Source organism: Puntigrus tetrazona, unplaced genomic scaffold (assembly GCF_018831695.1).
Source record: "Puntigrus tetrazona isolate hp1 unplaced genomic scaffold, ASM1883169v1 S000001062, whole genome shotgun sequence".
Taxonomy (NCBI): Eukaryota; Metazoa; Chordata; class Actinopteri; order Cypriniformes; family Cyprinidae; genus Puntigrus; species Puntigrus tetrazona.
In genome coordinates, this window is record NW_025048651.1 from 699,080 (window position 1) to 726,356 (window position 27,277).

General features: G+C 36.8%; 2 protein-coding genes across 3 annotated transcripts; one reads left to right on the forward strand and one right to left on the reverse strand.

Annotated features, from left to right (window-relative positions):
• Nucleotides 1–264: 264 nt before the first annotated feature.
• LOC122340545 (7-methylguanosine phosphate-specific 5'-nucleotidase-like) lies at nt 265–10,272 on the forward strand. Of its 2 annotated transcripts, none has more exons than XM_043234106.1 (9): nt 265–396; nt 1,312–1,410; nt 6,628–6,697; nt 7,034–7,080; nt 7,408–7,493; nt 8,404–8,493; nt 8,582–8,744; nt 9,672–9,872; nt 9,953–10,272. In XM_043234106.1, the coding sequence occupies exons 1-9, from the start codon at nt 379–381 to the stop codon at nt 10,058–10,060; spliced, it is 882 nt and encodes a 293-aa protein (XP_043090041.1). In that variant the 5' UTR covers nt 265–378; the 3' UTR covers nt 10,061–10,272. The 2 variants fall into 2 exon arrangements, with proteins under 2 accessions (XP_043090041.1, XP_043090043.1); XM_043234108.1 differs by having other exon boundaries at nt 268–396; nt 6,660–6,697.
• A 680-nt stretch (nt 10,273–10,952) lies between these two features.
• On the reverse strand, nt 10,953–26,923 carry fkbp10a (FKBP prolyl isomerase 10a). Its single transcript, XM_043234105.1, has 11 exons — nt 26,895–26,923; nt 26,549–26,733; nt 25,041–25,189; nt 18,592–18,781; nt 17,953–18,098; nt 17,504–17,693; nt 17,205–17,350; nt 16,624–16,813; nt 15,388–15,530; nt 13,021–13,184; nt 10,953–11,575 (listed from the first exon to the last, which is right to left on the reverse strand). Exons 2-11 carry the CDS (start codon nt 26,731–26,733, stop codon nt 11,387–11,389), a joined length of 1,692 nt encoding a protein of 563 aa, XP_043090040.1. The 5' UTR covers nt 26,895–26,923; the 3' UTR covers nt 10,953–11,386.
• Nucleotides 26,924–27,277: the final 354 nt, after the last annotated feature.

Here is a 27,277-nt window from a genome sequence, read left to right on the forward strand (position 1 = left end):
GAGATAGTGAGTTGGTGGGTTTTTGTTAAATGTGAGCCAAAATCATCACAATTAAAAGAACCAAAGACTTAAACTACTTCATTCTGTGTGCATTGAATTTGTTCAATACACAAGTTTCATAATTTGATTTGAATTACTGAAATAAATCCACTTTTCCACGACATTCTAATTTACTGAGATGCACCTGTAGACCTCACAATATACACTTCAGACTCCAGCACAAGAGATGGCGATATGCACCTAAAAAGCTGGTATGCGAATGCCAATAAATCCACAGAAGAAGAAGAAGAGGAAGACGGGGCACGTACAATAACGAATGCTGTTTTAGTAATTTTAAGAGATTACATTTTATATGATCTTTTTATATTTACAATCAAGATGACTTGTCGCAACATGGTAAGTTATTACGTCATTACTGACGCTACAGTTTACACTGTTTTATCAACCACAAATATTTGACACTCTAAGTGTCTGCTAAATGACTTAAGTCACTATTTACTGGAGAAACGGTGTAAGTCATAACCTGCTCGGTCATTAACTGCATTAGTAACTTCGTTTACAGCAGTCGTGCTGCTTTGCTGTTTGCCTGTATTCACTAAAGCCTTCTGAAAAGAATATCTGAAAGTTTATTATGTGACTGACCACCTGAAGTGTTTCATTGATTCTGTTATTACTGTGGCATTCATTATAAAACACTCGCTGTACATTAATTTTGACCGCTGTGTTTTAGTGACCGAGAGCGCATATGCACTACACGGTACTCTGTTCGGTTGCGCATCAAACAACAACGGATATGCGACTCTTGTATGTCACTGTAATCGTCTTTTCCTTGATTACAATGGTCATCTATCAAAACCTTACCACCTTGGCTTGCTTTATCCAGCCGACAGCTGTAGTTTGCGTATCATATGCTCATGCAGCGCTCAGATGTTTGGAGCTGCCGTTCAGTCTGTATTTCAATTCTCACAGCACCATGCAATACAGAATATCAACTAGACCACGTACAAAAGAGGCGGTGCTGTTATTTGTTTTAAAATGTTTACATTTTAACATATCATAAAATTAGTGAATTGGATATAGGCCTACTTTAATATGTTTATACTTTAATATGGCATTAGTGTGATATGTCAGATTATATATATATATATATATATATATATATATATATATATATATATATATATATATATATATATATATATAAATAATTTTTTATTTTATTTTTTATTAACAACAATAAAACGGCTCAACTATGCACTTATAAAACACTTGTTTAACACAGCTGGGGTTTTTTTGGTTTGGTTTTCTCAGATTCCCGTGTTATCAAAAAGTTCAGTGTACATGAGGGACCCCAAGAGGGTGGAGGAGATATTAACATCCATGAGAAATGCTGGACCTAGCACACTACAGGTAAGCCTGTTTTAGCACTGGTCATTCACACCCATTTGAGACTTTTTCAAATCTTAGGTATTTAAAGTAGCAGAAAATTTGATGAGATGAGGGTGGGAAGACATCAACCAGCAAAACACAAACCTGCGATAGTCGTTATGCAGTGTTGTATATTAAAATGTGAATATCAGAGCTGGACTGGAAATCTGGCCTTGGACAAATCCAATCCATACTGCCCACCTCTGAAAGTTTTGCTGGGTTTTCTTAATGTGATTATCTGCAAACATAACTGGATACGGGTCTCTAATTAAATGCATCGATTTTATTTCTTTTAATTTAAAGGAAGGTTTTTTTTCTTTTCTTTTTTGTTCATTTTGCAAAAATATATAAAAGCATACATAAATGCAATTTACATAACTGTGATCATAAATAAGATATCATTTGAAGGCATGCATTTATGAATAAAAGTGTACTTTAAGTGAAAAGTATATTGCTTACAGAGAAACAGTATCTCAGGGGGAAAAAAGGAATTGGGGAAAAAAAGAAAAATACGGATATGATGGACCATAGATGAACTGATTAACCACTAGATGGCAGTATGACAAATGAAATATCCAGTTGTCACATTCATCAAAATTATAAACCAGTAATAATGATAAATATTATCGAAATGATGCTAATACATTTTTACTTTATCTTCTGCAGTTTTTTTTCTTTCAAGATAAAGGCAGGTTTTTTTGCAAGTTGGGAGAACCAGACAGTTAATTGTCGTTTTAAACAACTAAAACACACACACTTGCCAAACAGGGGCCTGTTTTAACAAGTTTATCAGATAAGCCAAGTTTATTTCAGTCAGCCTGACTTATTGTTGAGGATTAGCACATCTCGCATCTGATCACTTCTGTATTTTCTTTGATATATTGATCACTGAATCTAGGTCTGTGGAGGCTATATCTTTAACGCCAAGCATTTTTGCAAACTCTGCAGTTCTTCTTATTGATTCTTTTAGCTTAAAAGTTAAGAATGTACAGCACCTTAAATTGAAACTTCCCACTTTTTTTTCAATAATTTTAACTGGTCTGAGTGGTGAACACATCTTTTTTTCTGGAAAGTGCAAAGTGGTGTGTATAATGTATGTATATATATATATATATATATATATATATATATATATATATATATATATATATATATATATATATATATATATATATATATATATATATATATATATATATATTATCATTTTAGTATTGTTGTGATTTATTATTATAATGACTTTTTACTTCCTTTCACAAAAAATATTCTAACCTCCCAAGTCAATATTTTGTATTGACTCATTGCATCACAATTTTTTCATTGGCCCAATTGAATTTCTGCACTGCCCTGCACAATGTTCTATGGGGACAACTGTTGCCACAATTAAAAAACAACAACAATAAATTCAGTTGTGCCAATGGAAAATGTAAATGCAACGAGTCACTAGATTTCTGACTTGGAAGGACTAGATTTTTTTTACAGTGCACTTTGAATTAGTACTGTGTATGGAATAGGCTGTACAAATAAACTTGATAATTCTGCATGGTATTGTTGCTGTTAATGCTTTTATTTCTGTTTTAAATCCTAATGATAGCAATGAATGCCCTTTTTGTTTACTGTCTTCCATACCTTCTTGTATTTGCTTCAATCATCTAAGTTTTTTTTTTTAAGGGAAGGCATACGTGGTTGAACGTGATTCCACATATATTATTTTTCACACAGTAAAAATCTCTACCTAAAAATAAATGCTCTTCACCATCACATTTTTCTAAAGTTTCAGCAAAAACATGTAAAAACACCATTCTTTTTAACTGTAGGGTTGGCCTTTTACAACCTCTTCCACCTCAATAGAACAGGGAGTAAAACTATTAGCAAATAAATGAAGATTTATGGCTTAAAAGCAAGAGGCCTGAGTTCAGTTATCTCTCAGGATCATATAAACAAATTTTCTGAAAGATACTACATGTTTAATCAAGTCTGACTTACTTCCGAAAGCAATTTTTTTCATTGGACTGACTACCTTTCCAAAACTTGACAATTCTTTGATTAGATTTTTTGAGTGGTGGAACATTAGGCAACTTGACTTTCTTTGCAGATGTAGAAAGGGGAAGAACTGGAGTCAATAACCCACTAATTACCATTCATATCTCCACAACCTAGTTCGCTTTCTTAACTGCATACAAGAACAAAACAATTGCGTTATTCATTCTAGATGCTGTTAAAATACATTCATGGCCAACGACATTGCCGAAGGCCAGAATAAACTCCTCCACACTTCGTGGTGCTGTGTGAGAAACTAATGCTTGTGATGAGATTGAACAATTTGTTATTAAATGCAGAGACGGTCTCTTTAATCAATTTGACAATAATTGCTAGAAGTTAAGTGTCCCCAACAAAGCAAGCCAGAGGCAAAAGCGGCAAGGAACCAAAACCCCATGCATACAGAATGGAGAAAAAAAATACCTTGGGAGAAACCAGACTCAGTTGGGTCCAGTTCTCCTCTGACGGGACGCCCAGCACTTAACCTCCAGTTCAGTTTTAACCGCAGCTGTGTCAGATAGTGTAAATGACTTAGTGTGTCTGTGGAGGTGCATCAGGATCCGGTGATCTGTCCACGGGGCGCATCTAGGTGTTCTGGTCTCTGATGAATCCTCCCAATCACACCCCTCCAGGTGTCGCTAGCAACGTGAGCGTTGAAGTCCCTGAGCAGAACGAGTCTGAGCACTTTCCAGCACCCCTCCCAAGGACTCCAAGAACGCTGGGTACTCTACACTGCCATTCGGCCCATAGGCCCAACCTGAAGGCGCAGGGAGGCGACCCTCTCGTTCACCAGGGTAAACTCCAACACCTGACGGCTAAGCTGGGGGGCTATGAGCAAGCCCACACCAGCCCGCCACCTCTCACTGCGGGCAACACCATTGTAGTAAAGCCCCTTTCGAGGAGATGGGTTCCAGAGCCCAAGCTCACATTCCGGCCCCAGGCCTGTCTCCATGGTGGGGCCCCAGCTGCGCCGTACCGGGTGACATCGCAGCTCTATTTTTTGTTTTTTTCCATAGAACATGGGGGTGGACTGCTCTTTGTCTGGCTTGTCACCTAAGACCTGTTTGCCTTGGGAGACCCTACCAGGGGCATATAACCCCAGACAACCTAGCTCCTAGGGTCATTCAGTAACTCAAACCCCTCCACCACGTTAAGATGGCGATGTTAGGAGGGGCTGACACACCTCTGAAGCATTGCGTGGACGCAGGGGACAGTACCTCTAAACAGGCAGGTGGGGGTGGTGGTTCCTCTTTTTAAGAAGGGGGACCGAAGGGTGTGCTCCAACTATAGGGGGGTCACACTCCTCAGCCTCCCAGGGTACTGGAGAGAAGAATTCATCCAATAGTCGAACCTCAGCTTCAAGAGGTGTGCGTAGCTTTTACCCACACAATACAGAATTTCTTTCTTTCTCATACATTCATCATCCAGCATGTATTCGGACACAGACACAGTTTCAGACACATACAACAACACTACACTACTACATTGCATGCAAAATATTTCTGCCTACACCATCCAGTTTCAATTTAGGCTATCCATAACGGTAAAACAGATGTGCACACAGTTATTTCTTTTGAAATTAAAAACCTTCTTCTTTTTAATTCTCTAAATTTGGAGGAGCAGATTTTAAGATTTTAAGGCAGACTGGCAAACGACACAAACTAAGTATATAAGCAAAAATGCTTACCTTTGTCAATATATATGATAAATGAAATTATATATTGTGTAATGATATTGTCATTATTGCGTATGTGTTGGGGTTTGTTTTTTTTTTGTTTCTTTTCATTGTAAACCGTCACAGAAGTTTTATTTATATTACATTATTTACACATTGATGAACACGTAACCCAACCCCTCACTCTAAACCTACCATTTGTCAATAAAACACAAGATATAACAGGCAGATACATCTATAATCATTGAATATGAATCATTTTTGAATAAATAAAGTTTTCAGATGCAAAAAGATTGATGTGTGAGAAGAATAGACTCTATCGTCTACTCCGTCCGCCGTAAAGCTCTACCTGTTTGCAGTCTCTGTGCACAAATTTAAAAAATGCCGCCAGAAGAAGCCTTACATCAGCCTTGGTTGTGAAATACAATTGGCTCTTGTATGTCTTTTGTCCGATCGCGAACCAACCAAGGAACACCTGCACGCAATCATCACAGGCTGATCGGCCACACCTGCAGCTCAAGGGTGCATGAGCCATGCCACAAATTAGTCATTTTTCTCCAGACATCAGCATAATCTTTTCAGAGAAAGGTTCATTAAAACAATCCAAAAATATTTTTACAACATCAAACAAAATTGCTAATCTTGAACACTGTGCAAAGGTACGAAATCATCCTTGATTTTCCACATTTAAAACCGAGACAAATTAATTGACAGCCAAAATCCCAAGAAGTATTCTCCATTGTAAATTGTCACCTTTATTGCTAAAGGCGGTTTATACAAAGCTCTCCATTCTGGTTTTACATTTTTATTTAGACCAAAGAAAAACCTCCACAGTGTGTCTAATTTTTTTAGCAAGATTGAAGCCAAATGAACTGATTCAATGCCTAGAGAGTGAGCCACTATAACTGAAAATGACAAATCAAAACAGCCTCCAGCTACTTAGCTTCCCCTAAGCCGTCTAGAAACAAAAATATGAAAAGACACCCTAACTAAACTACATTCACTTAGCCAAAACAAGAATACATGGGGTGGCACTTGCCCCTAACCTAATGTATTATACAATGGCAGAATCCTACCTGTTGAAGTGTATGTCACGTGACCTTCTCCCCGGATGTTTTACAGTGTGAGGGGAAAAGGGAACGAAAAGGCCACACACACAGTGGGCAAGTGACACACCAAAATGAATACAATACACAAGGATAGCAAAGCAAGTAGCGAGCACGAACAGCAACAAAATGGGGGGGCTTATAGGTGGTCTGGCGTGCTCTTTTATCTGTGGAGGTCTTGACCGATTGAAGACTGTAGAATGGGTGACGTCAACACTGATGAAGATTCACAGGTGACAGGAACAAATGACTAGTAGCTAAGAAGTGAAAGTGCAGAAGAACAGAGAGGGTAAAAAAAACACATGGCATGTAGCAGGCACGTGATTTCTCATGAAATGGGTTGGCCTATTTGATCGATTTTTGTTGTTTATGTTGTAGGTAATCTCAGATTTTGATATGACTCTTACCAGGTTCTCCCACAATGGCAAACGCTGCCCAACATCCCATAGTAAGTACAACAGTCACTAATGGGGGGGTGGGGGGCATAACTTGCAGAAATATATATATATAGTAGCATCTAAAAACTAGATTTGAGCTAGATGAATTGTTTTATGGGTTTGGAATGACAGTGAGGGTTAGTAATTATGACAGAATTTTCATTTTGGGGTGAACTAACCCTTAAGGTCCACATTAATAGTTTCTCTGTTAACATACATATGTAAACATAATCTAAAATGCTGTAAACACTGAAAACTGTAAATAACCAACAGAAAATTAATTGGTGCTAAAATAGTTTATCTTGTGTGGATTTTGTTAAAATGAGTAATAAATTGTTTGCTTTCAGATATTCTGGACAATAGCAAACTGATCAGTGAAGACTGCAAAGCCAAGGTGAGAAAGCAAATGTTTTCTCTAATTAATATTTAAGCTTAGAACTCTCTGTGCAACTATAAACTAAACAAATGTGTTTGATGTTATATTCACAGTAACTTAACAATGTGTTTTTTTTATGCTAGCCATACCAAACATATGAAAACTACAGATCATACTAATGTTACTTTGTTTGCTTTATTTGTGTAAACTTCTTTTCTGAAGCAGAAATTCCATGCAGTTCCAAACTGTTTTAGAGACATGTGTTACTTCAACTTAGCACTGTATGGATTTCTATTTAATGACCAGGACAGTCTTCTTAAGGATTAAGGATTTTTTTTTTTGCAGCTGAAGAGTCTTCTGGATCACTACTACCCTATAGAGATCGATTCCACGCGCTCAGTTGAAGAGAAGTTACCACTCATGGTTGAATGGTGAGATACATCTACTTATTGCACAACTTGTCTTTCAACAACAAACAGAAGGCGAGCCTGTGATGCATGTGGTTCATATGAGGGTCCAAGTCTGGCTATTTGTATGTAGGAATTCACCAAAATATCCAATAATTGGTATCAGCTGATAAAAGAAGTTATCTATGATTGTTTAAAACAGCTGATGATCATAGCTGAAATCAGCATGAATGGACATCAGAAGGAGTGTTGAATGCTAAGCAGACCACTTACTAAAATGTATCATGTTAGTTATCTATGAAAAAAATCAGGTAACCTATTTATGCCCGCTAAAATGCCACAGTTTTAATTGTACATCTGTAAAAGTTGTTGAGGATTTTGGTTGTCGTGACAAATTTTCCTAGCTTTCTTAAGAAATATAAGCTTTGGCTTTGTTGTGTGGTTGTTGCTGGTTTGCTTCCTATCATTTTGTTAGTTTTTGGTTTTTGGGTTGTTTTTAAAACTTTTTTATTTAAAAATTTACAATTTAAATTTACATTTTTACCTGTTTACATTGTACATACATATATTTTACATTTTATTTTATTGTCATATTATTTTTATTTGATGTATATTTTTGTTGTATTTATTCTACATTTCTACATTTTAAATACATTTCTTTCTCTTTTGCACAGTCTTGGAATGTACCAGACTAACATTTCACTACAAATTGTATATGACAAATAAAAATCTTGACAGAAACAGTTTGTTCTTGTGGCTTTTACATTGTTATTACAAGCAATCCTTTGGGTCTTAAAGAGCTTTGATTTTCTAGCTCAACAACTTTTGTTACCTTGTTTATCTAAGTGCACTTTTCCTTGTTTTAAACCTTTATCTTTTGCCTTTTGTTTTTACACCAATTGCAAGTTGTCATTCTGTGTGTGTGTGCATGCAGGTGGACTAAAGCTCATGAGCTTCTTGTGCAGCAGAAAATCATTAAAGATCACTTAGCCCTAGTTGTGAGAGAGTCTGAAGCCATGCTAAGGTATGACCATTAACAAAGCTAACAAACAATTGTATTATAGTGGGTAATGATATCACTAATAATGATGGTTTGATCATGTGTTTGTCAGGGATGGATATCAGCTGTTCTTTGATCATCTCCATCAATTGTCTGTTCCTCTGCTCATCTTCTCTGCTGGAATTGGGGATGTGTTAGAGGAAGTAATCAGACAAGCTGGTGTGTTCCACCCTAATGTTGAAGTCTTCTCCAATTACATGGACTTTGATGACTCTGTAAGGTTCTTTCTAAACATCTGTCATTTTTTAATTCCTTAAATTATTTTTGCCATTTAATTTCTTACATTTTAAAAAGTCATTTACATGCGGGGCAGACCTACCAATTTCCTGACATTGTCTCACAGACATCATAAAGAATTCAAACTTTTTAGTTTATTTATAACATGATATAGTTAAGTAACATACCATATCATACCATGACAAGTGAGCTATTTTCAGGATGCAAGAAGCATCCAAAACACCTACAGAGTGGGGGGGTTCTCCAAACATTGATATGATTACAAATGTGATACTGTTTTTTTTTGTTGTTGTTTTTTTTATACAACAGTTCAAAAAACTGTTAATTAAGAGACATTTTTGTCTGTTTTTGCTTTTTTTTCGACAACAAAAATAATTCCAAACCCAGCTACAGCACTGTTTTGCATCTGTGAACAAAATGACAGTGTTCCGTTCTTCAATTAATCAACCAGTTAAATGATTAAACTTGTGGGTTTAATTTCACATTTTTCATTTCTTTTATTATTTACATTTTTTATTTATTTAAATGTCGGTATTCAGCGTTTTATGTTTAATATATCAAAACTTGTATGCATTTGTAAAATTAGGTCTTTGTAAAGGTAAATAAAAAAATATGCTGATTTAAGTATGTAAAAGCTAAAAATTAAAAAGGCTTCAGAATAAATTTACACCAACAAAAAAATCTTGGTAATGCTATGCTTTTGTGGGGATATTTTGCATGGAATATTGTCTGTTGCTATGAAAAGTTCACTGTATATCTTAGATTGTTTTCTGGCCCTGGCTATATATTGGACTCTTCAACCACTAGCAACCAACATGGTTGAATCCAGTTTTTGTTCCACATGGATGAATAGGTTGTAATTGTGGTTTCATTTTGAATAGCAGCAGTTCTGCTTCTCTTTACAGGGTGTTTTGCATGCATTTAAAGGAGAGCTGATTCACATCTACAACAAACGGGAAGGAGCTCTACTCAATACCAAACACTTCAAGGAACTTCAGAGCCGCTGTAATGTTCTCCTGCTCGGAGACTCTCTTGGGGATCTAAACATGGCTGATGGAGTCATGGACTTACAAAACATCCTGAAGATCGGATACCTCAATGATAAGGTAAATCATTGAGGCAGTAAAAACAGGACAGCGCATGAAAAAAAAGGAAAGAAACACTAATGAATGTGTTTTTCCCCTAGGTGGATGAGAGGAGGCAGTCGTATTTAAACTCCTATGATATTGTTTTGGAGAAAGATGAAACCATGGATGTTCCTAATGCCATCTTACTGTATATTACAGGACAATGAGCTCTAAGATCTCCAAGATGAAGACAGACTCTTGATTTTTATGTTTTGGAATATGACTTCTACATGTCCATATTGTACCATTGTCTATATTTTGCCAACTGTCCACGGTTAAAGAGGACCTCTAATTTAGAAATTTTCATTATTCAAGGATTATGGTTCTTCACATCTTTTTCTCACTGAAGGTCAAACAATAAAGTAATTTAGTGGAGGTATCATGGTGTAAATTGTGTATTTACAAAGTCCGAAAAATTATGTGCTGAATACAGTGGTAAAAAAAATCCATATATCTTTGTATTTACTATGTTTCTGGACCTGAGAACATCAGTTGTGTTGTCATGTCATCATTAAACCCATTCTACTGTATAGGTTACCAATATTAGATATTTTAAAAATTAAGTGTTAATTAAAGTGTAACAGGAAGAACATTGGAATTAAAGAATCAGGCATCACCTGACTCTGTCCGACATTAAATCTATTCAATATAAAGCCCTCCTTGTCAATGAATCCTGGATTCCTAGAGAACAGAGATTATGCGAACACTGTGACCTGAATCAAATAGAGGAAGATAAACACTTTCTTCTTGTTTACCCCCAAACATACCACTACAAGACATACTATCTTTTCCACAATTTGAAGCACTGAATTGTTCATTTTTGTATCCAAATGACTCTATGCTATGTATCCAATTCATAAAATTCTTCATTGCATATACATTATTACTACAATAATTTATTTTATTGTATTTATTTATTTTTAAATTTCTTGTCACCTTTTTTTACTCTGGTGTCGAAATTGCTTTGGCAATAATACTGTAACACAACTGTTACATGCCAATAAAGCAACTTGAACTTGAGAGAGTGAGACACACACACACACACACACACACACTGGGTTCATTTTAAATAACTTTAATGTACTTGAAGTGAGCACCAAACACTAGGAAAATACAAGAATCAGATTAGGACTCTGCATCAGCAGATACTCAATTCAATGACTTGGACCAGATCATGGGCACAAAAAACCTTATCAGGACATAGAAGCTGCATAACAGCTATATATGAACAAACCCATTGTTCAGTTACATTGTTTATTTGATTAATGAACAGAAAAAAGACACCAAAAGCTCACACATTTGTCAATGTAACCTCTGAAAAACTGTAACTAGAAATGTTTTTTGTTTTTTTTTTAAATAGTGCATTGTATGTCATTGGAAAATCACCCGTTACTGAACACATGGATCCCAACATCAAGCTGACATAGTTTTACAATAAACTGCAATTAGAAAACTATGCCAACTTGATTATTACAAAAATCTCTATGTTGCCTTTACAGCTCCTCATGTTCAGGCACTTCGCCATCCTCATTTACTATGATGTTCAGTTCATCTTCAGTTATCTTGCCATCTGCGTTGCGATCTTGCTTTCTGAACATGTCTCCTAGGATAACATCTTTGTCTATTCCTGGATGGAGGCGACCCCTGCCTTCAGCCACTTGTAGCTTAATAAATGCTGAAAACTGCAGAAGACAAAAAAAAACAAAAGAAATTATTATTATTAAGTATTTGTGTGATAGAACAGGGTCTGTTTTTGTGCTGACTTGAGAAGTCATGTTATCTCTTCTGCACAGTAGACAGACAACACAGACTAACTCTGTGGTAACTCTAGGTACTAGAAGTATTCTAGGTACTCACAGGTAACTCTGTGTTGTTTCTGTTGTTTTTATTGTTATATGTAGCACCAGGGTCCTGGTTTCATTTCACTGCATCAGCTACATATGGACGAAATGACAGTAAAAGCTTCTTGAATCTTGAATCATGGTGTGTTGGGGGGGTTTGTACGGCCGTGGACTGTAATCGAGATCTACCAAGGGGAACCTCTAAGTTTACTTGAATATAAAAAAAGACAATAATCTATGAACTATTTAAATAGCATAAACAGTAGTATTAGCCATTTTGGGAGAAGGGGGAATATATATATATATATATATATATATATATATATATATATATATATATATATATATATATATATATATATATATATACTGTATATATATGTGTGTGTGTGTGTGTAGATGTAAGACTATTTTTGATCAACAGGTATGTTAAACCAAAACTTTTAAAGACAAGTAATTTCCTGACAATAAAATATGTTACATAGGCCACTTGACTGACTTGTTGGCAGCAGTAGAACCATTTGGGAGAGACTTTTGGACTTATTTCTAGAGTTAGAGACTTATTTTTATGCAAAAAAGAGAACAATGGTACAAGAGGAATACCAAATTATTGATTTTAATGTGGGATTAGGTCCACATTTAATGGGAAAACAAGTTTAGGGACATATGTACACACAAATTGCAAAACAAACAATTTTGTAAAATATTTTATAAAATAGTTGAGAATCAGCCTTAAGCTGAAGTTTGGCATGACAAATCTTCAAAACCTAAAAATTGTTTTTGCTTTTTGATGTCTATTCATTTTATTTTTTATTATAAAAAAAATGAGTCATAGTGTCCTCTACAGAGGATAAAATATTAATAAAATATAATTTTTCAAAAAGATTATTTTCCTTTATGTTTCTTATGTTTCTCGTGAATTTCTGGAGAAAACATCTGGTAATATGAATTATACGAACAACTATTTGAATAACTACTTTGACACATAACATGTCTTTATTTAAAAATTAAGTAAAACCATTCTCACTAATTAAAACCATTCTCTCTTATATAATATGCAGTCTTCATAACAGCTTGAACACAACAAACATCCTTCTCTGCCTCTGGCAGACACTATGAGAATAACAATGAAAATAGCTTTAAACTTGTCTGTAAATAGACTGGGTAGTAAATGTTGTGGCATGCTGATTTTAAAGGAATTCTCAGAAACCAATTATACACCAATTTATACACCAAGAAGGAAATAGTTACATTAACCGTAAAAAGGCAGACAGCAGAGAGCATACCTCTTCCAGCGGTACCTCCTGGTCTTGGTTCATGTCCATGGCTGGAAACAGAGGCTCAGGACTGTCCTGCAGCCAGATGAACAGAAAGCCCTCAGGAACACCCTTCTGCAGCTGTAGTAATTCCAGCTCAAACAGCAACACTGCACTACTGGGTACACCCAATGCTGCAGGAATGAAGAGAGAGGCAGACAGAGACAGAGATCAGGGAAAACCGGAAAATCTATTGATTAGAATATTTCAAAAGCGGAAAGAAGAGTTATGACTGTAATGAAGGTACAGATGATGTCCCGTCTATGGACTCTGTGTTGTTGTTTTTGTCGTGTGCCACGTGTTCCGTGTGACCTACTTTTGTTAATATTGTCATTGTCTTCACCTGTGTCTAGTTCATTTAGTGATTTTCCCGTTAGTATTTAGGTTCTAGTTTGATCCTGTGTATTCGTCGGTTCTCGTCTTTAATGTGCGTGTGTTTTTTGTCCTGTCTGTCTGCCTGCCTGTAAAGATATTGTTTATTTCATCGCAGAGAAGATTAAAGTGTTTTCATTTGCCTTTATACTCGTTGCGTGCTCTCATGCTAACCACCGCGTGACAGTATGCAGTAGTCACACATGCTTGAGGAGCGATTAAGTGTCTAATGTTATTGATGTGCAACCAAACCAGCTGCGTGCTTTCACACAGTGATCAATATAACATGATATTTTTGCATGAACACATTGTCTTGGTGTCCCAGATAGCACATTTAAGGTCTTTGGATCCAGAAAGCATCTGTTGTCTACAAACGTCTTCTAGATGTCAGTTTTACATACATCTTAAAGACGTTTATTTGACATCTAATAGCAGATGTCCTATGGACATATTGCAGATGAGCAAACACTCTAAATAATACGTCTTTCAGATGTAAATGCAGGTGTATGCGTGCTATCAGGGGTATAACTAATATAGGGTTATTTTTTGTTTATTTTTTCTTTTTTATTTGAAATATTTCCAAATGTGCTAACTATATCATGAAATATTTTGATTCTCAAACATGTGTACGTAAATTCATTTTGATGAGCATAATGAGCATTGGGCAAATAGAATAATCTATATAGAAAATAATCTATTAAAAATGTATCTACGCGTAAAACCCTTTTTTACTTAAGTACCAGATATGGGTCATACCATAAAACATACTATGTTTTTAATGTGAATCTAATGAAAACATTGCAAGTTACTAATAACACTTTCATTGTACAGAAGGAGAGTTTCAATTTTGACTGACTTCTGTCAAGCTGAGTTCAAACAGAAAGTCCTATTATAATCACTTAAGCTGTTTACACTAAAAATAATATATACACATTTGTTTTTTTTTGTTTCTGAGAATTCAGTCAGTGAGTGCGATCAAAGAACAAAACCCAGACATTTCAGCAAAGACTTATCTGAACACCTCTAACTGGACATTGCATTAATAAGCTTTGACCATAATAAAGTTCTGTACTATCAATCACAATGTTCTTTTATAATAGAAAACTTTGTCGGCATTAGTGGAAGTGCCATGGTTCAAATTATTCTTATCTGACTGACAAAAAATGAATAGGTATCATATTGATCACAAGTTCAGTATGGAGTACCTCAAGACTCAGTACTACGGCTATTTCTTTTAATGCTTTAAATTTTACATTTGGGAGATATCGTCAGGAAACATGGTGCAGGCTTTCACTGTTATGCTGATGATACGTTCCATCTAAATTATGATAAAAACCCACATGTAATAATCAAGAACACTGTTTAACTGCTCTGTCTCTGTGTATGGCTGCTCTGCCAATTCTTCTTCATCAGTTTGGAACTTAGGTGTGCTATTTGATAGCAATCTTTCCTTTGAATTCCACATTTCTTGCATTTGTAAATCTGCATTTTTCCATTGCAAGAAGATATCTTAATTGTCACTTAAACATGTCAATTTATTCAAACCCTAACCCTACAAGTCTACTAATAATCTACTAACACTCTAATGAAAGTTAGTTGACTGCTGGTTTTATCTGTAAAGAGGAGAACTGGCTCCTAACTGAGTCTGGTTTCTCCCAAGGTTTTTTCTCTATTCGGTCACTGATGGAGCTTTGCTTCCTTGCCACTGTTGCCTCCGGCTTTCTTAGTTGGGAGCATTAATTTCCAGCAATTATCATCAATTTGATTGCACAGATACTATTTAAACTGAACTGAGCTGGACAAGTTAGTGAATGCAATAATGAAATGCTTTTAAGTGAACATTGAGTGTTTAATCTTGTCATTTTAAATGACTGGCATTCTATTCTCTTATTTGACACTGTAAAGTGCTTTGACACAATCTGTATTGTTAAAAGCACTATATAAATAAAGGTCACGCTTACTTACCTCCATTGGTGCCATGTCCAAGGTGGGGTGGAACAGTGATCTCTCTCCTCTCTAACACACACATGCCCTGCAAACCTTCATCCAGACCGGTGATCAACTTCCCTTGACCTAATGTGACACGTGGGGGTTCTGGGTAGTCATCTCTGCAGATAATACATTAATGCTTAGTGTGTTCTGCACACTTCTCCATAGATAATTTTACTTATATCATGCTGATTTGTTAATATTAAGTTACACCATGCTTGACCAACAATATTATATATGTTAAAGCTGCAGTTCGTAACTTTTTTTGGATAAAAATTATCCAAAATCAATATTTGAGAAAATACATAACCAGCCAGTGTTCAAAACTATCGCCTTACTTTAGCTCGATTCACAGCAGTTAATAACAGTAATATTTTTTTCTAATTTGATTGGACATGTAGGTTTTTGCGGGAAATTCGAGCATGGCACTGTGTCATTATGTCACATCTGTAAACATAAAGAATGAGTCCTGGCTCACCTTGTTTACCTGTGAGGATTCTGAAGGAGGCACATCGTTTAATTGTAGCCTATTCTCATAGAAGCTGGAATAATTAAATATCAAAAAATCATTTTGATAGCGGATTGTAATCCAGAAAGGATTACAATATATTATATATATTATATTATATTACAGTTTTAAATGTGTTTCTGATTACAGAATATTTGTATTTTAAAGAAAACTAGTTTTAAGGAAGCATAGTTTGCTTTTTGGTTAAAGTTTTTTTTTTTTTTTTGAAATTCGATTGATGTGAAAATTAGAGATTCGACTGTAGATAAATTAAAAAATTGACACGCTAATAGACACTAGACTTATAGTCACGCAACAGTGATGATTTTAACATTAATAATTTGAGAATAAAGTATAAAAATTATAATAATCTGCAGGATTTGATGTGATATGAGCTAAATGATCGTTAGGTTGAATCACCATCAGTAGCGCGGTTTATGCTAATGCTTTTTTCCTCATGTATTCCTATATTTTAAGAAGTAGGCTAGAACCTGTGATTAATAAGTACAGGATTCCCATCGGTGGGGTGACTGACAGCTACACATACACCTCAGAACATTACATTCATCCGCATTGGAGTCGCGCTGCAGTACAACCCACACATAGAATATCATTCTGCAAAGAACTGCAATACCATATTTTCACACATGGTAAAGACTGCAGCTTTAAAGGAAATAAACATAGTACAAATGGGTAGTACTTACGAAGAGTAGAGACGTGTGCCATCTAGCAGAGAACAGTTGTAGCGGTACATAATCAGGTCATTTGCAGCACTTGTCAGTTTGCAGTCAGCTAGTTTGTAGATGACTTTAATGTCCACTTGGTCTTTAGGGTTGTGAAAGTCAATAATATGAAGGTCAAAGATAAGCACGGCAGATCCTGGGATCAGCTCACCTAAGAAAACACAGAGAATACTGAAGATGAGAAAAATAGTCTCACTCAACTCATTCCTCAACTCATTTGAAAGAAATCAAATGCTGTCATCTATAATGTTAAATAGTTAATCTACACTCAGTTAACCATGTAATATACCATGTACCATGTAATATATCTTTATGCCTACAATGATAGGTTTTGTGATTTTATATCAGAAGATAATATATATATATATATATATATATATATATATATATATATATATATATATATATTATAATGAAAAATGATATTGAAACTAAACACAAGAATGCATTCTGTAACATTTCAACATGCTTATATTGCATTATGCAAATTAAATGCTTCTGTTGTTTTTTTTCTTCTCTTCTAATTTCCCTCTAATAGTCACCTGATCCATTCTCTCCATAGGCCAGATGAGGTGGCACAGTGACTCGTCTCCACTCACCCACACAGACTCCCTGCAGGGCTTTGTCGATGCCAGCAATCACATAGCCCATGCCAATAAATGTGTTGTAAGTGCTGTTTCGAGAATAACTGAGGATATTTTTAAAAAAATTATTAAAGATAAATCAACAGTCTCGTGAAAATATAAATGATCGGCATTTTGCTAATGGCAACACATCAACACAAACATTTGTAATACACTTTGTGATCTGAAATTATATGTTTTCCAGATGACAGACTGACCTGGAATCGAAGACAGTGCCATCTTGAAAGGTTCCATTATAATGGTAACGTATGAAATCTCCCACCACTGCCCTTCTCCGGCATGGCTGTGGTATCTTTTGAACCTCCACATTCACATCATCCTTCACGTTAAACATATCCACCAGTAACACATCAAAAATTAGAGTTGCATATGGAGGGACCTTTGTACCTAAGGGTGAAGTTCCTTTAGACTTACATATCAAACATATACATAACATTTACTGAAATCCAGGATCTTATATAATATGTATATTCAAAAGTATGGTCACGCTTTACTTTTTATGGTTTACACTTTAGGTATTATGAGTTTTTTAGCTGTAAATTATAATAATTAAATTATAAAAATAAGTACAAATAAATGTATAATAAATTACTAAATTTCAATCAACATATATAATATAAAGCATGAAAGTAATTACAAATTTTACCATATCCTTTGTCGTCATAAGCCAGGAATGGTGGAATAATAATTGATCTCCTCTCCCCAACACACATCCCCAGAAGACCTTCCTCCATGCCTTTAATGAGACTGCCCTGCCCCACATATGTGTCGTATGTTGAGTTTCGAAGATGGCTGCAATAGAATTTAAAATCCATTTTTGTCTGGCTTTGCTAATACTTTGTTAGTATTTATGTACTGCAAATAAATGTGCCTTTTTCTGCCATATAATAATTATATACTTGTGCTGTCAAATGAATCACATTTTTGTTAACATAATATGTGTGCACTGTGTATTTTTATTATGTTTATGGGTAGCCGACATATAAAACCGGACTATGTGGATCTTTATTCTTACAGTTACATATAGCATGAGATTTATTTTCAGTGTTACAGGTTATTATTATTATTATTTTATTTTATTTTATTTATTTTACTGTCACACCATAGGATAAATCAACTACCCATAGTCTATATAAATAGGCACACATGCATGTACTGCACATATTAATCTTTCATTCAGATCCAATTTATTAATGAAGTGTTCCCTTAATTTGAACAGCACATATAATTAAAAACAATTATTTTTTTTACAATTAATAACAGTTTTGTTATTGTTTTGGCCTACCTGGAGTCAAATAGGTTTCCCACTAACAAAGATCCATTGTAATGGTAACGGACAAAGTCATTGGGCATCACTGTCCTTTTGCAGTTCTGCTGTTTGTGAAGAGTACGAATTTGAACCTTGTCTTCTTTGTTCCACAAATCCAGCAGAAGCACATCAAACACCAATGTTGCATCAGGTGGGATTACTAAACCTAGAGAGGAACACCAGTGCTGAGTCAGATGGGATAACTGAACCTAAAGAGAGTGTAGTTTTCGGATGCCCTTTTTTTTTTTTATAAAATGTTGTCACACTACAGGAGAATAACATTATTTCTTTGTTCATTTAGCCTACTGTGTTCACAGTCACTCACTCTAGATTAGGCTACTTGCAGCACTCGCACAAATAAAAATAGAGCACGATCAGCCATGGTAAAGAAACACCATGTTCACAACACGTTTGGGTTCACAGCACCATCCAGGTAAAAAAAATACAATGAAACAAATGCTTAAATGCAGCCTTAGCGCATGGATCAATGGCCTCCAACATTGGAATTTGCACCGCAGCGCCCCAACACCTTGATGTTCATGACAATAATAGCGTGTGCAGTTATCTTTATCTGAAGTGAAATCGTCATCATGCATAAATGAATGAGATTTTTGCTATTTTAATAAACTACAATGATGACATTACATAATACTAAAATTGTACGTCAATCTTTTTTAAGACCCCCAAAATTTCATAAAACATGTTTTCAGGGGAGCCCATGAAATAAGGCCCACTATTGTGGACTATATTGTCAACCATGGTGTCACACTCTGGTCAAGGATACAGACTCTGAGTATAGGCAAAGAAGGAAGTTTATTTAACACAGGCAATCAGCGGCTTCCAGCCATCAAGCGAACACAAACAAACTGAGGATACTTCCTAGAAATGAGTTCAACAGGATAAGTTTAAAGTTCTTCCCTTGTAAGCCAAGTGGGAATAAAAGAGTCCTTCGGGCAGGCAGGCAGACCTGCATGCAGACGGACAGATGACCAGAGCAATTGTGGTGTAACCTTGTGATCAGCCACTGAAGGAATGGAGTGAGAGGGTTATATGGGGTGATGTAAGTGGCTGCAGGTGCGGGTGATTAGAATTTGGGTGATTGTGAACGTGACCAGGTCACAGGATCAGTAGATGAAGGGAGTTACGGTGTGAAATTACCCCCCAACCCCCAATGTGATGCCGCAGACTGAACAACCCTTGACGTAACGGCTGACATTCCGGGCCATTTTGGGCCACCAGTAGCGGTCCTGGAGGAGTGAGATGGTTTGGTGGCTTCCTGGATACCCGGATCCCGGAGAGGTATGGACTGAGTCCAGAAGGGGTAGTCGGTGAGTGTATGGTACAGAAAGCTTCCTTTCTGGACCTCCCATCGAAGCAGATTTGGTCAGGGTGGCATCTTGGATTTGATCGTCAATTGACCATTGGATGGGAGCGAGGAAGACTGAAATTTGCAAACCTCAGGAACCTCTGTAGCTCTTTGATAGTGGTCGGGACTGGCGTTAGAATGTAGCCGAGAAAGTGCATGGTGACTTGATTAAAACTCACATTTCTCTGCCTCGGCTTTTAAAAATAACTGGGGTTGTCGAGACACTAGAGCACCTTGATGACATGACGTTGGTGCTCTGACAGATTGGGAGAGTATATGAGTATGTCATCTATGTAAATGAGTACAAATCGGTGGAGCACGTCTTTGAATATCTCGTTCATAAAATTCTGGAAGATGGATGGTGAGTTGGAGAGCCCATACGGCATAACCCTGTATTCGTAGTGGCTAGTAGGGGTGATGAAGGCAGTCTTCCACTCGTCTCCCTTGCGGATCCGAATGAGATAAGAACTACGGAGGTCAAATTTGCTGAAGATACGTGCCTCCATAAGATCCTCCAGCGCAGCTGGCACTAGAGGTAAGGGGTATGTGAATTTTACCATTTGGTTGTTAGTGCTTGGTAGTCAATACAGGGTCGGAGTCCGCCATCCTTCTTAGCAACGAAGAAGGAGCTGGACGTGGCAGGTGAGGTGGATGGTTGAATGAACCCCTGTTGCAGCACCTCCTCTACATACTCCTCCATGACTTCTCTCTCCGGGACGGATTGTGTACAGTGGTATGCGAAAGTTTGGGCACCCCTTTAAATTTTCATGATTTTCCTTTATAAATCTTTAGTTGTCTGGATAGATTTCAGATAAATATATCATATAGGAGACAAACACAGTGATATTTGAGAAGTTAAATAAACTTGATATGATTTATGGAAAGTGTGTGAGAATTATTTGAACAAAATTAGCCATGTGCATAAATTTAGGCACCACAAAAGAATAAATAACTCAATATTTTGTGCATCCTCCTTTTGCAGAAGTAACAGCCTCTAAATGTTTCCAATTAGGGTCCGTGTTCTGGCAGAAAGTATTTTGGACTATTTGTCTTTACAAAACATGTCCAGTTCAGTCAGGTTTGATGGTTTCTGTGCATGGACAGCCCACTTTAAATCACACCATAGATTTTCAATAACATTCAGGTCTGGGGACTGAGATGGCCATTCCAGAACGTTGTACTTGTTCCTCTGCATGAATGCCTTAGTAGATTTTGAGCAGTGTTTAGGGTCGTTGTCTTGTTGAAAGATCCAGCCTCTGCGCAACTTCAACTTTGTCACTGATTCCTGGACATTGTTCTGCAGAATCTGCTGATATTGAGTGGAATCTATGCGACCCTCAACGTTAACAAGATTCCCAGTCCCTGCACTGGCCACACAGCCCCACAGCATGATAGAACTGCCACCAAATTTTACTGTAGGTAGCAAGTGTTTTTCTTGGAATGCTGTGTTGTTTTTCCACCATGCATAACGCCCCTTGTTTTGCCCAAATAAGTTTCATCAGTCCACAGCACCTTATTCCAAAATAAAGCTGGCTTGTCCAAATGTGCTTTAGCATACCTCAAGACTACAGTTTGTGGCATGTGCAGAGAAAAGGCTTTTTCTGCATTAATCGTTCATACAGCATCTCCTTGTTTAAAGTGCGCTGAATAGTTGAACGATGCACATTGACACCATCTGCAGCAAGATGATGTTGTAGGTCTTTGGAGCTGGTCTATTGTTTGACTGTGACTGTTCTTACCATCCTGCGCCTCTGCTTATCTGAGATTTTCCTTGGTCTGCCACTTTGGGCCTTAACTAGAACTGTGCCTCTGGTCTTCCAATTCCTCACAGTTGAAACTGAGAGCTTAAATCTCTGAGACAGCTTTCTGTATCCTTCCCCTAAACCAGTGGTTTTCAACCTGTGGGCTGCGGCCCCCCCAGTGGGCCGCAACGGTATTGCAGGGGGGCCGCCAGTTATTATCAATAGAAATAATAATATTGCTAATGTACGTAAAAATGTGTAGTAATAATTAAATATCATAATTAATTAAATAACAAAAATAATAAACTGTTACTATGCGCTTACCCGCTTATTCAATAAAGACAGTTAAAAGTCATGCTTCTGAGTACTCAGTTACTAACCCGACACAAATAACAGGTTCATTTAAATTTTTTTGCAGTGGGCTGCGGAAACATATGTGTTTGGTTGTGTGGGCTGTGAGTTAAAAAAGGTTGGGAACCACTGCCCTAAACCATGATGTTCAACAATCATTGTTTGCAGGTCATCTGAGAGTTGTTTTAAGTCTTCCATGTTGCCACACTTTAGAGAAGATGCAAAGAGGAGAAACACTTACAATTGGCCTCCTTTAAATATTTTCTCATGATTGGATTCACCTGTGTATCGAGGTCAAGGGTCACTGAGGTTACCAAACCAATTTTGAGTTCTAATAATTAGTGCTAAAGGTATTGAAATCAATAAAATGACAAGGGTGCCTAAATTTATGCACATGGCTAATTTTGTTTAAATAATTCTTGCACACTTTCCATAAATCATATCAAGTTTAACTTCTCAAATATCACTGTGTTTGTCTCCTATATGATATATTTAACTGAATTTTCTTATCCAGACAACTAATGATTTATAAAGGAATATCATGAAAATTTACAGGGGTGCCCAAACTTTCACATACCACTGTATATATTAGACCCTAGGGTAATTTGGCTCCAGGTAGCAGATCGATCGCACAATCCCAAAGTGAGGGGGTAAGTGAGTTGCTGCAGATTTGCTAAAGACATCTGAGTAGGAAAGTTAATCCGGTGGAATGAGAGTGATGGATTGTGTCTTGGGACTCTCGATGATGGTGGAGTGACAGGTTATCGGGTTGGGATTGAGTTTGGTGACTGATGTTAGGCACTACTCCTTAAAGTGGCAGCTCCACCTCAGAACTTTACCAGTCTCCCACTTCACCTCTGGTTGGTGTAGTTGAAGCCAGGGTCGACCTAGCACCACATCTACTGTTGCATACTCCAGAACGAGCAGCATGAGCTTTGTGGTGGTGGTGTCCCGTGGTGTACCAGGCCTTGGTCAAGAGGTCTTTCATGTAAGGTTGTTATACGGTAGGTAGTGGGTAGACGATGATGAGGAATATTAAGATTGATAAGGCTGCAGGACGAGATGAAGTTCCCTGCGGCTCCCAAATCCACCAACAACTGGGGAAAGTTGATCATGATACAGGAGATTAGCATGGATATGTGGAATTTGAGATATGGAAGGGATTAGGGTGGTGACACTCACTGCTGATCGAGATGGGCCAGTGTACAAAAGCGCAGCACATACTCATGAACGGGTAGCTCCACCTGCCTGAGCTGCAGTAATTCATCGTGCACCATTTTACTGGTGGTCGGTTGACCAAACCCTTGTCTGAAATGCCCCCAAAAGTCATCAAGGGAGTTAAACCATGCGCTATCAGGGCTCCAAATTGCCTCTGCCCACTGTAGAGCTCTACCGGTGAGTAGGGATATAACAAAGGTTATTTTCCCTCATTCTGTGGGGAAGAGATGAGGCTCCATCTCCAGGTATAGTGAACACTGAAGATGGAAGCCATAACAGGTTGTAACATCTCCAGCAAACGTGGTAGGTCGAGCCATGGGACAGATTGGATTAACAGGCGGAGAAAGAGTTTCACAAAGTGCTTGAATGAACGCCTGCTGGTAGGGTTCGGTTGATAAGCTTTCCTGGGGTTCCATGCTTCTCATCCTGTCGTTCGTTTAGGGGCTAATCATCCATCACACTCTCCATGGGCATAAAGAGTCTTTCGGGCAGGCCGACGGATAGATGACCAGAGCGATTGCGGGGTAACCTTGTGATCAGCCACTGAAAGAATGGAGTGAGTGGTTTTATATGGGGTGATGGTAAGTGGCTGCAGGTGCAGGTGATTAGAATTCAGTTGATTGTGAACATGACCAGGTGATAGGATCAGTAGGTGAAGGGAGGCGTGACACATGGCCTTACAATGGCTAAAGGGTGCAGATAAATATTAAGGTTCAATCATTTCCTCAATACTGTAATTCAAACATTTTGAAACAGTCTCTTTCAATCAATATCCAACATAATGTGTAACTTATTTTTGAAATTAATGTAGAAGCACAGCCTTCTGAATTTCAGTACAATAACTGTCATCCAAACTGTTGCCAAAGTTAGGTCAGGTACAGTTTTTCCCAGTCACTTTGGGGCATGATATACACTATATTGCTAAAACTATTCACTCACCCATATGAATAATTGGAATCATGTGTTCCTATCATTCCCATAAAATTATGCACCTATGCATGCATGTTTTTATAAACATTTGTGAAAGAATGGGGCACTTTCAGGAGTGGTAGGTTGCCAGGAGACTGGTGCTTGTCTGACTACATTGTGCCAAGTGTAAATGTTGGTGCAGGGGGCATTATGAGGGAGAACTGCTTACGGAATAGGTCCAGTTTTTTTCACAGTGCAGTCTGGTAAGGACCACATGAAGATTAATACTACAAACTATTTATTTATGTGTTTGCTACACCTCGGAGAGCAAAGTGAAGGGTAGTAGCAAACACACATATAATGTTGACGAGACTGGACGAGTCCAACTTATAAGGTGAAGGTTATGATGTTAATTAATCGACACACTTGAACAGGATTACGCAATCAAGGGAAGACAGAAACTAGGTCACACACAGAGCACATGGGGAATGAAAACAACAACAGAAATGCCCAGGTCTTTTCTCGAAACCATCGTAAGCCTAAGTTGACTAATGAATTTTAGCAAACAATGCATTTGGGAAATGCAGCCCAGAACTATTACAGTACCAAAGCCACTGAAAAAAACTGTAAGATCACTGTAAATAGCTCAAAGATGCATCTAATGAACCTTCACTTAGAAAGCATAGACAGAGGACAACAAAGTTGTACAAATAGTACAAATTTTGACAGTGGATAAACATTAATGTATTAGCACAACTATGATCGCATCAGAATGTTACTTTTTTGGCATCTGTCTCATATTAGACTTATATTTATTTACTAGGAAAAAAGAGTGTTACCAGCTCCTAAGACTCCATATGCAAGATGAGGAGGTATGGTGATCTTTCTTCTCTCATTTATACACATGCCCTGAACTCCTTTATCCAAACCAGGAATGACTTTAGATTCCACACCCACCTGCCCCACGAATGGAATCCCCTTATCCAGGCTGAGGGTGAAAAGGAGGAGAGAGAAAAGGAAAAAAATACTTTTATTTTAAGCATTTTTAGGTACAAAGTACAAGGCTGCCACTAACATTCTTGATTATTGATTGCTGTTGTGTATATCTAAATAAAAAACAATCACCTATTTACAAAAAATTCTCCTTTAAAACATTAACATCAAAAATATCAAACAACCTGACCTGAACATGACCTTATGATAACTAAAGATCTTTTACAGTGCTGTATGACCACTCTTCCTTTCAGAACTAGTTTAGTTCAGACACATTGTGATAAATGCATTTTTATAACACTCATCTCATCCTCTCCTTCTCGTTTTATCACATCCTTTTCTCTGCACATCTCTACCTGTTCCACTTTTCCTCTAACCATTAGACATCTCATTTAGACATACATCTTCAACTAAATGAAACACTGACCTTAATAATGGTAAGCTCAAATGAAACTCAATAAATCATCAACATCTTCTGTTTAAGTTTGGACAAATGGGACATTGAAACATGCGTATCATTTGTGCAAAATTATTGTAAAATTGTTGTTGATTTTGGTTTGCTGTATATTAACTATTATGAAAGCATTTGAGAATTTTGTGCACAGTAAAAAATAATGTGAGTTGCATTTACATTGTCACCATGCCTCAGATGCAATCAACAGAAACGTGTCTGTAAAGGTGTGAACTAAATGGGCCATTAGGTTAGAAAAACAAAAGAATAGCATTTCTCAGGAACTCTCAGGAACAGATTGCAGGATGCTGACTATTGTTTGTAGCACTTTTGTCTTCGGGTGTTAAGGTCTATCTACAGGCAGAACTTTGGGACAAAGATTCTTTTAAAAATTAAGATATTTTAAAGACAAACATCCCAGCGTATTTATCTATTTAATGTTCTAATAGTGTATTTGAAGGGGTAGATTAGGAATATGATCATGCCACAGAAACAGCTGAACGAAACTTAATATCTGCAAGATACTATTTTTAATGGAAAAAATGTTTGTAATTATTTTATAGTGTTAACCTATCAGAACTTGTAGAAATTATGTCATTATGACTATAAAAGTTAGTTGGAGGCTGGCTGCTCTTCACCATTTTCTATGGCCTTGGGAATTCTAGATACCTCTGACTAAACAAAGTTGACTCCTTAGTAACAGTAACCCCCTACAATAATCAATTTTAGTAAAGTAAAAATAAAACCATTTATTCTCTAAGAGTATGAATTCTGCCCAGTGTCTTGCAATCAGTATCCTGCATACAGCAACGTGTAAATTTTGATAAAATTGATGCCTTGCATAAATTCTTTTATACATTTTCACAAGTACGCTGCACATAAATGTATATTAAGTTCACTCACCTGGAGTCAAACTTCCGTCCGTCCTTGAATGTGCCGTTATACTGATACCTAACATAATCTCCAATCTGAACCTCTCTCGAACAGTGTGTTGGTATGAAGTATCGATCAATAATCACATCTTCCAGCTGACCACATGCAACATGTATGAGAGTGAGGAAAACTGTGAGAGCTGTTGTTATCGCCATCTAAAATGAGAAGAAAATTCTCATTCGGTGCAAACGCAGGATAAACTATAGCAAAACTAAATCAAGACAATTTAAAAATGTCACTATGTATTTGTAATCTTTAAATCTGTTAAATTATGTGCAAACATGCGAAAAATGTCTTAACAAAAGCTGATGTTTACGTAGGCTATGTTACTGTACTGCGTGTCAATATCCATAGAAGCAGCAGCATCAACCGCGCGGTCCTAAACTCCATCCTTTCACGCAGTTGCTAAAGTTTATCCAAGAAGCAGTAGGCTATTCAACAATACAACAGTCACAATATAAATATTTAATAAAATGTTTTGTCAGTATAAGGAAGGCTAACTGAACTGCATGGTTTTATAAATTTGTAACACAACATTTCGGATTAAATAAATAAATAAATAAATAAATACATAAAATAATAAAAAATAATAACTTCGGTTTATTCAGTAAGGTGGCTATATAATTTTGCGTTTGGTGGATTTAGGGCTTAAAAACAACACATTTCTAAAACTTTTTTGAATTACCATATAGCATTTTA

What these genes read in the sequence shown, in the direction of transcription:
- LOC122340545 (XM_043234106.1), top strand. An exon ending in GTGAAGACTGCAAAGCCAAG is followed by an intron (nt 7,081 to 7,407) that starts GTGAGAAAGCAA and finishes TTTTTTTTGCAG; the next exon opens with CTGAAGAGTCTTCTGGATCA. An exon ending in TCGGATACCTCAATGATAAG is followed by an intron (nt 9,873 to 9,952) that starts GTAAATCATTGA and finishes TTTTTCCCCTAG; the next exon opens with GTGGATGAGAGGAGGCAGTC.
- fkbp10a (XM_043234105.1), bottom strand. Translation starts at nt 26,733, where the DNA reads ATGGCGATAACAACAGCTCTCACAGTTTTCCTCACTCTCATACATGTT. An exon ending in CTATGGAGAGAATGGATCAG is followed by an intron (nt 16,814 to 17,204) that starts GTGACTATTAGA and finishes GTGTTTTCTTAG; the next exon opens with GTGAGCTGATCCCAGGATCT. An exon ending in AGGAGGTACCGCTGGAAGAG is followed by an intron (nt 11,576 to 13,020) that starts GTATGCTCTCTG and finishes TGTCTTCTGCAG; the next exon opens with TTTTCAGCATTTATTAAGCT.